Here is a 13,212-nt window from a genome sequence, read left to right on the forward strand (position 1 = left end):
ATTTCTCTTTTCTTACGGACCCAATGAATTCTTCTAAGAAGAGAAAATTAGTTGTGCGTTCAAATAATAAATAGTTTTTTTTTCTTCGTATCTCTAGGCTTCTAGTCATTCAATTTCTTCATTTACATCATGTAGCTGAGTAAATCTGTTGCATCAAATATCATCATTATCTATTTCCTGATATGTACTCCCAAGGGGTGTTCAGGTTATCATGACAGCGCTAATTGATTAAGTTTACATTATTATTAATCTCCTATCAACAATTTTTCTCCAAATCAATCCATCACTTGTAAGCACTCCTATATTGTCATATCTAACATTCCATGATTCTAAGGCAATTCTAACCAAATCAGTTGACATAGACTTTGGTCTTCCTCTGGGTCTCTTTCTTCACCCATTCTATTTAAGTGGTCACACCAACTTAGAGTAGCACTGCTGACACATTCTTGAATGCTAATAATGTCAAGTTCCTTTCTAATATCTTCATTTTTAATATAATTTTACCATTGGTTTACTTCGCTAATTTTTATCGGAACCCTCATATCTGTGATCTCTAATCTTTCATGAAATGCTATATTTCTAGCCCAACTCTGAGATCCATAACTTAAAACTGGTTTAAACAGCTCTTGTATATTGCTAGTTTGGTGTTTTGGCTAATTTCTCAACTATTCTATATAAATTTATTCACCTGGCTTTTCTCTGGGCACTTCATGATATGCCTTTTCCAGATCTACAAAACTACAGATTCTTGTCATATTCCCACAATTTTTCAATTATTTGTATTAAAGTGAAAATCTGATCTTGACAAGTCTATTTGACCTGAACCCAGTTGTTCTCTCCAAGTTTCTCTTCCACAATTTTCTCAATCTCTTTCAAGTAGACTTGCATAAATCTTACCTGGAACACTTGGTAGAGCAATTCCTCTATAATTCTCACATTCAGTTTTATTCCCTTTTTTTTTTTTATAATTGAGTAGTATGAGAACTCTACTCCAATCATTGGGAATTCGATCTTCTGATAGTTTCTGTAAATTATCCAGTGTAGCCACTGCAAAACTTTTATACCTCCATAAGTCAGCATTTCTTGTTGATTATCATTTACTCCAGCTTCCCTCTGCATTTCAAGTTTTTGATGGCTTTTTCTATGTCAAGTATTGATATGTACTCCTCTTTGCATTCCTCTTGAAATTTTTCTAGTATCATTCTGTCTTTCAAAATAATTACTACAGACATCTAGGATATCTTTATCTTCAGTTTTGATGTCACCTTTATCATCTTTGATTCCTTTTACAGTATTCTTTTCTCCATTTCTAAGGTTCTTCAATAGTCTCAGAACATTTTGTCTCTCTCTCTCTTCATTTAGCTTCCTCAGTGAGAAGGTGCAGCACCATGTTCTTCCAGTAGTCTCTGTTGGTGGCTTTCCTTTTTGTTTCTGCATAGCCATGTGATCCTGTCTATGATCTTATATCTTCAAACCATGTCCTTCGTTTTTTACCTCTTGATCCTTTTCCCATCCTTCTAAAACTGTTACTATCCTCTGGCCTTGCTGAACCTCTCAGTACATGTCCTACCAATCTCTTCTTTCTCTGGATCATTTCCTGTAATAAAGATCTCTGTGTTCTCATTCTCTGTAGCACATCTGTATTTGTCGCATAAGGTGTCCATGAGATTTTCAGAGCTCTCCTGTAGCACCACATTTCAAAGGCCATTATCTGTTGTCTTACTCTCTTCTTGAATACCAAGGTCTCACTTCCATATGTGAAAACTGGCCACAATAATGTTCTCATAGGTCTTTTCTTTGTCTCGATACCCACAGAACTTCTTAATTATTAATGGAGCAGATCTTTATTTTTCCAGAAGGCAATCTTTAGCTATGGTTGTTCTTATTTTTATTTCTATATCTTGCTTGAAAGTTTTAAAGCAAATAAAAGTTGAACAGCCAATATGTGAATTGTAGACTAAAAGACACAAACATTATTTATATATGTAAAAAATAAGAGTTTGAGAACAGGAACCAAACCTTGCAGATTCAGTGGCAAGCCCTGAAGAAAACATCGATTGATTCAGCCAGAGAGGCATGTGGTGAGGTTGTCATCTCGTCCTCTTACAGAATACAGAGACAATCTAAGAAAGCTAAACACTGTGTAAAACTAGCTAAACAAAAGTCATGAGAAGACTTTGGTAAGAACATAGAAAATAAATATCAAGGAGATGGCAAGATATTCTGGAGGTTGTTAAAGAAGTTCAGAAATGGAGGAAAGAGTGCTGTAAAATGAATTAGAGATATCCTTTAAGTATGGAGTAATTACTTCGAAAAAATGCTAAATAAAACAATCATTGACAGCACGGTGGTAAAAAAAACTGACCAGGCATGCAATCAGGAATACATATCCATACTTGAAGTAGAAAAAGCCATCAAAAGTTGAAATGGGGAAATGAAGCTGGAGTAGATGATATTCGACCAGAAATGCTCAAGTATAAAAGTATAGGTATAAAAGTCTTATATTGGCTGCATTGCATAGTTCGGAATGGCTGGATAGAGGTCTGAATTCCAGATGATTGGAGTAGAGCTCTCATAGTACCCATATATAAAAAGGGAAATAAAACTGAATGTGAGTATTACAGAGGTATTTTTCTACTGAGTGTTCCTGGTAAGATATATGCATGTTTACTTGAGAAACAGTTGAGAAGGATGGTGGAAGAGAAACCTTGATGAAGAAGAAGAAGCTGGATTCAGATCAAATAGAGGCTGTAAGGAACAGATTTTTACTTTACAAAAAATTGTTCAGAGAGCATGGAATATAACAAAGATCTGTAGATCTAGAAAAGGCATATGACAAGGTGCCAAAAGAAAAGCTATTCAAAACACTACAGTTGTATGGTGTCATTGGGGTATTATATCATGCAATTCTTAGTTTTTATTTGAGTTGTAAGTCAGCAGTTAGAATTGAAGGAAGTATAGGAAGATGGTTTAATGTTAAATCTGGTGTGTGACAAGGATGTACGTTATCCCTTCTGTTATTCATTATCTATATGGACCACATTATGAAGGAAAGTGGTATATTAAACCTCATATCAAAATTGGAGATGTTAATGTCAGCTCTTTGCTTTATGCAGATGATGTTATACTTTTAAATAAATCTGGTACAAGGCTTCAAAATTCCCTGACTAAATTGAATAACTGTCATAATAGATATGGTATGAAGGTCAGGAATAACAAGACAGGGACAATGAAAATAGGCAGAAGCATTTAAAATATCAACTGCATTGTGAATGAAGAACCTAAACAACAAGTAAAACATTTCAGATACTTACATTTTTGAAAATTATGGAGACAACTACCGTGTTTGAGTAAAACTTTAGTTTAATATGACTAAACTCTACATTCGACTTTTCGACCTTTGAGACCTAAAAGAAAGGATTCCAGCTACGTAGGCATGACTTTTAGTGAAGATATTAAATTGAATATGGAAATAGACAACAATATCAACAAAGCTAGTATGGTAGGAAGTTAACTGAATAAATTTATATGGAATAAGAGAGAAATTAGTCAAAATACTAAATTATCTGTATACAAGTATGTTCAAACCAATTTTAACTTATGGATCTGAGAGCTGGGTTAGAAATAAAACACTTCACCAAAGACTAGAGACTGCAGTATGAGAGTCCTGAGAAAGATTAGGGGCATGAACAAATGGCATCAATAGCAATATGACATTAAAAACTAGGATATTAGATAAGAACTTGACATTGTTACCATCCAGGAATGTAAGCAAACAAGTTTGTGCTTGAACTATTTTCAGGACTGGGGCAACTCATATATAGAAGCTTATGACTTCACGTCACGTACCTTAGTATCCCATCAGTCCTGAAAATAGTTTAGGTGCAAACTTGTTTGCTGACACTTGAATAAAAGATTGAACTTAGTATATAATTTCTTGGTATCTTTAATTTATAGTATAACGAAGTGGAAAAACCTTCAACAACTGTCTCTAATCCAGAGTAATTTAATAATGCGATGTGACACCTTTCGGCAATTTGTATATGAAAATATGTCTTCTGCATTACTTTAACTTTGCTATCACTTCTTGGTCTGGCTTCCACTGAAGAGACCTTAATAAAGGTTGAAAGCACTTGTAAAAAACTGGTAAAACAGTACAAGAAGCAGTTTACACAATTGCTTCTTCACAGATCACAGATTGAAGACCTGATTGCGTTCATCCAAAATTTAGAAGTTAAAGACTTACCAGTGACACTTCAATAATCATACATCTCCTTTCTGCATTGCCTCATTAAATGTACAAGGATTCAATAGGCAAATTAAACAAAAAACTATATGCAAATTTATGCTATGCCATAATATCAGGTTTTTGTTTCTCCAAGAAACATACTTCTGAAGATATAAAAAGTTTAACAGATATCCGCTTCTTTCTTATTAGAGCTTTGGAAGACTTAACAGGCTGGAGTAGGAGTTCTTATTCTTGCCCCCCCCCCATCCTTGGGTCATTCTGTAATATCCAAAGGGATGCAGAACGGAGAATCTTGACAATAGATTGGAAATACTGTGGATATGTAATAAGGTTTATAAATGTTTATGCTCCATCCAGTGGAACAGTTAGACAAAAATTCTTCCAGGAATTGGAGCCATATATTAATATGGTGCCCACTACATCATAGCAATTGGAGACTGGAATTGTATTGAAAACCCCACATTAGACAAAATAGGAGGCCACTCCAGGAGTGGAAAAGTGGGATATGCACAGTTAAAAACATGTCTTGACAATGCTCAACTATTAGACAGGATTCGCAATCCTAATCTCCAGGCATACATGAATCAAGGTATTGGTACTCGTATTGATCGAATTTATATCTCTTCTTCCCTTATAAATAGGATAATTCAGATAAAACATCTTGACATCAACATGTCAGATCATAATCCAGTTATACTTAAGTTCCACTGCATGGGAAAAGTAGAGATGTCTTCTGGACCATGAGACTTCCACCAAATTTTCTTTTGATCTTTTCAACTAAATTCCAGACCCTCTGTTTGAATTGGGATATGTGGTTAAAATTCAAACAAGCAGTAAAGCAGAATATGATGGAATGGGGAAAGAAACAGACTTTCCTCAAAAGGAAAAAGTTGAATGATCTGTATAAAGAGAGAAGCTGGTTTGTAACAAACCAACACAATGGTATAGAATGTAGCAACATCATTATAAACATTAACATAGAGATAGAATTGGAAAGGCAGAAACAAGTAGAAGAAAGAAATTTTAAGATAAGAATACAACAGCACTTAGCAGATAGCCCTTCAACTGCATTCTTCAATAGGCAATTTACAAAATTTTGCAAAGAAAGAACTATCACTCAAATCTGTGTTAATGGAAAAGACATCTCCACCACTAAAGGCATCTTTAACTCCTTTCAAAAATACTACAAAAATCTGTTTGAAGACAATAGTACTGTTGGAAATTATAACTTTTGGAACATTAATGGCTTTCCTGTTCATATCCAAGATGGGGTTGGCAGCCCCATTACAGCATCTGAAGTTACCACAGCCTATAAAGAATGCCAGACAAGAAAATCCCCAGGACCTGATGGTCTAGGGATGAACTATATCATGAGGCCTGAGATTTATTCTTCCCATTCTAGTTACACTATTTAATTCCTTTCTCTCATCAGGACACATACCAAGTGAATTTGTAGCAAGCCACTCTATCTAATACTGACTACAAGGTATTTTTCCACATTATCAATAACAGGCTCAAAGTGGGAATGAAATATATAATTAAAAGCACACAGGTATATGGAGTACCAGGTCGAGCAGTAGAATTTATTCTATTTCTGCTACGTGATCTAATCTACTTAGTTAACATGAAAAAGTAGTCAATGGCAGTGCTATCGGTAGACCTTACTCAAGCATTCAATAATGTCCGGCATCCCTTCCACATCCTCCAGCAAATTGGTGTAGGTAAAAAACTGCTATCTGTTATCAAAGGAGCCTATGCCAATTCAACCACCTGCCTCCTAGTTAATGGGTTCCTGTCAGACCCAGTAAAAATTCAAAAAGGAGTCAAGCAAGGTTGCCCTCTCAGTCCACTGCTCATTGCATTGGTTCTTGAACCTTTCTTACAATAACAGTTCCTTCAACTAAAAAGGAAAATAAGGTATTAGCATATGCTGATGATGTAGTCGGAACTTTGAAGGATAATGATTCCATATATATTTTTTTTTTTTTTGTATTTTGGAAAAATTCAGCAAAAGCAGTGAATTAGTTATTAATGCAGACAAGTTAAAAGTTAAAGTTTATGGAAAGTTGGATCTTTCCATATTATGAAATTCCAAGTATAATGAGAGAGAACCCCTCATTATACTTGGAATTCCCTTCTTCACTTACCCAATATTACCAGTCCAAGAACTTGGAAATGTTAGAAGACTGGAAAATAGGGCCAATCTCCTTTTCTTCTAAAGCCATGGTACTCAAAACCATAATCTTTCCTGCTCAGTTGTACATAATAAATATTACAGACATCACAGAAAATGAAGAAAAGCAATTATGTAGTAAACCTCTGCAATTTTTTTGGTCTAGCCAATACCAAGAAGTTAAAAAGGAATTTCTTCAACTATCAACGAAGCATGGAGGATTTGGACTTCCAGTCTTAAAATTCTGCTATTTAAGCAATACAGCTTCAAAAATCCATAAAATATTGCATTGGTTCTTGAACCTTTCTTACAGACCTTGTGCAGACCTTCTCCGGCATTACTTGGGTTTTCATCTTCCCCTGTTTGGAGTTAATGATTATAAAGGTCCAAAAGCTGAGATTGTTCTTGAATGCTATAACATTCTGTGCTTAACTCTAAGACTGCTAAAACATTCCGGAATTGACATCTTTTCCATTAAAAAAAAAAGTAAAATTTGGTATAAAGAAATCTTTAATCTCTTTCACTGCGAAGTTCCACAGTTGGGTACTGACGACAATATTTTGTTTCATAACTTGATGAAGTTCCATGGGTACCCTAACAGGAAGGATCTTGCTTGGAGAATTGGATATGGTCGCTTTTCAGTCACTGCCATCAAATGGAGGTATACATTAACATTGGAGATCCAATCTGTGACATCTGTTACCAATTGGAAACAGAACATGCATTCTACAGCTGCCCTTTTGCTCTGCGTATTTGGAACAGATTATGTAATGTGTTGGGCATGCCACTATTTACAACAGAACAGGTTATTTTTTTACAATACCCACCACCTGTCAGCAATGCAAAGAGAATTTTGATTTTTATAATTAATGAATTAAAATACCATTTATGGAAGGTTAGAAAATAACATGGATTTGAAAACCAACAACATGACATCCAAATGCTTTATAATATTGTATTGTGGAAATTTTATTGTTCAGTCAGGCGTTTTTTGTATTTAGAAAGAAGCATTCTAGGAGATATCAAATTTATCACTAGATGGTGTAGACCACCCACATTATGCAGTATTCACCAGGGGAAGATAAAATTCTGTCTATTCTTGCTATGAGAGGTTTTTTAAATAGTTCCATCCTCTTAATTCAATGTAGTCTTATAGTCAATTGCAGGGATGACTGGAGAGCAATCCCAGGCAGAGAAGGCCAGCTCAAGGCAGTTAACCCATATGGGGCTAACCACCTGGGTATTAGTCATATTTGCACTTTAGTTTCAATTGGTTTTTTTGTTGTTCATCTATATGAGATTGGTGAAAAACAAAAACTGATAGCCTTTGGCTATATGATGATATAAAAGATGAGACCAGATGAGTCTTTGACTCCATGAGGTCTTGGGGTAATAATAATAAAAAATAATAAAAGAGCTGAGGCCTTTTCTCTCTCATGCTATCTATCTGTCTTTTTTTCTCCTAATACTATCAGGCTCTCTTGCACCCGTATATTAACTACTCTAGGCCTATGATGAGCAGCCCTTTACTTTTTCACTCAATAAAGGTCCAAACCGGTCTGGGTAGTGACCCTTCCCATAATGCATAGCATTATACATACCCATAAGGATATGTTATTTGCATTATGGGATACTAAGGCAAGTGATGTGAAGTCATAACCTTCTATATACAAGTTGTCCTAGTCCTGAAAATAGTTCAGGTGCAAACTTATTTGCTTACACTTGGATAAAGGATTAAACCAAGTATATAATTTCTTGGTATCTTTAATTTATAGTATAACCAAGTGAAAAACTTCCAACAACATCCAGAAATGTGTTAGCAGAGCTAATTTCAGGTGGTATGATCACTTAAACAGAATGGGAAAAGAAAGATTAGCAAAACAAGTGTTCTCTTCCAGGTTGACAGAAAAAGACCAAGATTATAGGTGGATCGATATGGTAAAAAGTGCCTTAGAAGATAGAAATATAAGATGTGATAATTTTGGAGTCTTGACAGTTAACAGATTGATTTGGAGGAAAATTGTAGATAGGAAGTTAGTGATGATGTAAAATGTAAATTTTTCATGTAGTACTATCATGCTCTACACCGCTTGAGGTTAATGTCAGGAATTTTATTATGATGATTATCTTGCTTTCCATCTGCAGTAAAGTAGGTGCCTAAATATTTGTATTCTGTTGTATGTTCAATTTTCATATTGTTTATGAATATTTCTGCTCGGATCTGGTTTTTTAAGATTTTCATAAATTTGGTCTTTTTTTGCATTTATATCTAATCCAAACACTTTACCTTCTTAAATTATCTGCGGTAATTTAATTTGTTTCATCCTATTAGAATGGTATAATCAGCATATCCAAGATTGTTGTATTTTATACCATTGATACTAATTCCTATTTTTGTTTTTAGATCTTTTTCATTCAACATTTTGTCACCTTCCTGCTATTTATTTTCTGTATTCTTACCAGTCTTCCATTTGTATTATCACTTCTTACCACTCTCTTGTATTATCCTGAACAAGCATGATGATTTCACTATCAACAATGACGTAGTCAATGAGGATTTTCTTGTTTTCTCTCCTTGTGAACTAGTGCACATCTTTATCTTGAAACATGCTGTTAGTAATGACTAGTCCTTGTCCTGAGCAGAAGTCCAGTAAATACTTACCATTGTTATTGTATTATTGTAACAATCCTATGTAATAATTATGTATTTCATTATTATAGAGAATGACCCATAAGTCCTGGTACATTGCCTAGAAAGGGCCATCTTTGTGAAGCTGAAAATGGAAGGCATTTATGTTGGTGTGGCTTTTCATAACTAATAAAACAAAATCTGGTGATGTTAAATGAATTTATTGTTGCTTCACAAAGACGGGCCCTTTCTACAGCATGCTCCATGACTTATGGGCCACCCTGTATATTATATAATAGAATCTATATAATGTCAACATAAACATCTTTGTTGATTTGGCTGATGTGTTGCCTTTCATATCTCATGTTAGCTAATCTTATTGCACTATACAGAAATGCATATAATGCAATATGCTTTTCCATCATCCAATTCATGTTTAACTTCCCGATAACTGTTAAAAGAAATGGAAAGAATTTTATTTGGCAGCCAAATAAAATTCCATTTTTTCTTCTGGTTTTGGGGAAGGTTATACCAGATTTTGGTGCTCCTTTTTGTGTATACATCCTTAATATGTTCATCCATTCAGATGTTTACAATAATGGTTCATTTTGTCAACATAATGAAAAATTTCTACAGTCATGTAACTTTATACTTCCAGTTGAGAGATATATGCTTGTAGGATTTTTTCAGCAATTTTTTTGCTATCGGTTTTTTGGAGGAGGTGTAGAATGGTAGATCTTTGTTTAGCAGATTGAAGGCAGCTTCTGTGTTCTTCTGTGAGGTCATTATTGATAACCTCTGCTAACATGTTAGTTAGCATTATTATTGGATGGAAACCTTCTTGGAGTTGGAAGACTTCTTATGAGAGAGAGAGACCCACATTATCAAAGCAAGTATCTTTCATACCTCTTCTTGAATGTATTTACCAACAGACTCTAACAACTCAGTCTTCTTACTGCCATTTCAACACATATTAGCCACTTATTCTGTTTCCTGGGATAGCCCTTATTCTGCTCTCTCTCTCTCTCTCTCTTTCTCTCACCAAGTAGTCCTGAAATATTTTCTCTGCATCAATTCTATAAAACTCCTTTAGTGACTTAAATCTTTCTATCATATCCCCTCTCCACCTATAAACCACTTTCGCAACCCACCCTCAATCTATTGGAATAGGGTCATTTCACCATCTTTGTTACTCACCTCTGGATTTTCTTGACTACTTCCTCTTTCCCAAGAAACCCAGGAGAGCAGACCCAAGCACAGTAATCCAGATGTGGTCATATCAAGGCTTTTATAGTGAGGAATGATAACTTACTTAACTCTGCTCGTCAATGTGTTCTTCAATAAACAAGTAATCCCATGAGCTGCCTTAGTCACCTTTGCATATGTCCTCTGAACTTCAACTCTTTATTCTCCACCATCTCTAATTCTCTAGCTTCATCATTTTCCTGTAGTATACAGTGCTATTATATTTCTTTCCTGTTTGACATAACACGAAAGTAAAAGATATAGTAAGAAATATACGTAACAGCCTATCCAATCACATTCTTACCCTTCACCCTCTCTGAAGAATCTGTCATGATCCCTTGTCTTGATATTTGCGCCTGCCACAATTAATTCTGCTTTTCAGATACTTCTGCACATAGCCTCAGTTTTTCATATGTCGCATGATAAATATGTATCTCTCTTGATTACATTTTTGTAGTAGCAGAGATTTGTCTCTCTGCTACTACAAAAGTCTCTCTGCTACTACTCAATTTGTCTCTCTGCTACTACTCAAATCTCTGCTCGAGATTTGACTCGAGCAAAACCACATGTTGCCCATGCAACATATGGTTTTGTTTGACTCCACCCCGTCGTGAACGTGTTAAAACTAAGAAATATATAGTGAATGTGTTTCAGATACTATGGAATTATATATTTTGGCTAAAAATACAAAAGAATTTCCTGAATTAACGGATAAAACTCTAAAGTTCGTTTTTCCATTTCCAAGTTGATGTCTATGCGAAGTTGGTATTAAGACGAAGAAGAGGAACCGCATCTGAGATTGAAATTAAAAACTACAGAGCCAGCGTTTGCTGAAATTTTATCCCACCATAAGCAATTTCACTTCTCTCATTGATGATAAATTATTAAGTAAAAATTTGTAGTATCTTTATAAATTTTATTATTCTGTTAAAAATAAATCATATATTTTGTTTACATGAACACATAAATTCAAATAAAATTCACATTTACAATGAAATATACTTTATTTATTTATTTATTATTTTGATAAGGGGGTACTTGGTAATAATGAAAACTTCAGAAGCGGTATGTGGATATCTGAAGTTTGAGAAACACTGCATTAAGGGAAGGGCCACTACCCAGACCGGTTTCAACCTTTATTGAGGTCTCATCAGTGGGAGCCAGACCCAGAGGTGGTGATACTAAGATGGAAGTAATGCAGAAGTCATATCACCATATACCAGTTCCAAAAGGTGTCAACACCTTATTATTAAAATTCTCTGGATTAGAGATAGTTGATGGGAGATTTTTCACTTGACTATGCTACCAATTATATATTTGGTTTAATCCTTTATCCAAGTGTAAGCAAACAAAGTTTGTGCCTGAAGTATTTTCAGGACTGGGGCAACTCGTGGTAAAGGTGGAGTAAAGTTCTGATCACTTGCCTTAGCATGTACAATGCATAACATTATACATGTCTGCAAGGAGATGTGCTTTGCATTATGGGAGTTACTAAGGCAAGTGATCAGAACTTACTTCACCTTTACCATGAGTTTCCCCAGCCCTGAAAATACTCCAGGTCCAAACTTTGTTTGCTTACACTTGGATAAAGGATTAAACCAAATATATAATTGGTAGCATAGCCAAGTGAAAAAAACTTCCATCAGCAAGTCATTATATTTAGTCTGAAAGTGATCACCTGCATGGTTGCATTAACTGATGTGCTGTTGTCATGTTTACTATGATAAATGGGGAGATGCATATTCATATATGAATGAAAAGCAGTACAAGTTGGATGAAAGTGAAAAAGGAGTGTAATTCTGACAATATAATTGTTATATTTACATCATTTTAATGCCTAAGACAGTACTATCAATGATGATTCCATCAGTGTTTGAAGTTAAAAAATCTGATTGTCAAGCATTAATGAGAAGAGGTGAAACTCCTTTGTGTATGTATGTCTGTATATACACATGTGCATATATATATATATATATATGTGTGTAAGATAAAATGTTTTAAAAAAAAGTTATGTGTGTATTATATATATATATATTTTTTTTTTTTTCAGCAGGACATCATCAATAACTAATTCTCCAGCTGTTATGACAAACCAGTCTGTTCTAGAAATAGTAGATAGCAAATCGCAATCACGGCAACAAGCACTGCCTAACTGTACAGATGCCACCAAAACATTAATTAAGGAAAGCAAAGTATGATTAACTTAGTCTTAAAGTTACTTTAATTTAACTTTTGTACATTTCTTTATGACATGTAAAATGTTCATTTTAAACATTCCAGCATCATTGTATGTGTTCCTGAGTTATTGATTGAGAGATGAATTTATCAGAACACTACTTTTCAGCTGTTCTAATACATTAAAACACTTGGGATGCATATAATTAATAGCATAACAGTACTCTCCACAGAGGAATAGCTTATTATGTTGTTCATTTATGCTTCAACTTTGTTTACACTACTGTATTATTACTTTATTATACACTATCTACCAACGGTTGTCCAGACACCCTTGTTATTTGAAGTTATGGAACATTCCAGGTTTGTTAATAGCATAAGAACCACTGTACAGATAGAAGGAGCAGTTGAATACAGGTGGTATGGCAACATGACATGAACTCAGTGACTTCGAGGGAGTGTCATTGCCACTCAACTGGAGCATCCAAAAGCAGCGGTTGGCGATGTGATCAAGAAATAGAGATGTTCTAGCATCACCAGCGTAGGAAAACACCCAGGATGGCTGCCGAAAATGACTGATAGGGACAGGAAGGTGTTAAAATGGGTGGCATGCAAAAAACGGCTACAACTGACAGAGAGAATCCATGATGAGTTCCAGCATGCCAGTAACACCATAGTAAGCACTAATGCTGTATGAAAAGAACTACATGTACTGGGTTTCCTCGGAAAAGCAGCAGCACA

At 34.8% G+C, this 13,212-nt stretch overlaps 1 protein-coding gene across 4 annotated transcripts in view; it reads left to right on the forward strand.

Annotated features, from left to right (window-relative positions):
• Positions 1-13,212, forward strand: part of LOC150102880 (uncharacterized) — a 539,029-nt gene that overhangs the window by 469,742 nt on the left and 56,075 nt on the right. For 3 of the 4 annotated variants that reach the window (XM_090397682.1, XM_090397680.1, XM_090397683.1), the window contains exon 14: positions 12,347-12,488. In XM_090397682.1, coding sequence (XP_090253808.1) covers positions 12,347-12,488 — 142 coding nt within the window. The remainder of the gene's footprint in view (positions 1-12,346; positions 12,489-13,212) is intronic. The other variant, XM_090397684.1, reaches the window with a different exon arrangement.

This window comes from Typopeltis vanoorti, chromosome 9 (assembly GCF_054136105.1).
Source record: "Typopeltis vanoorti isolate ZY-2024b chromosome 9, IOZ_Tvanoo_1.0, whole genome shotgun sequence".
Taxonomy (NCBI): domain Eukaryota; kingdom Metazoa; phylum Arthropoda; class Arachnida; order Uropygi; family Thelyphonidae; genus Typopeltis; species Typopeltis vanoorti.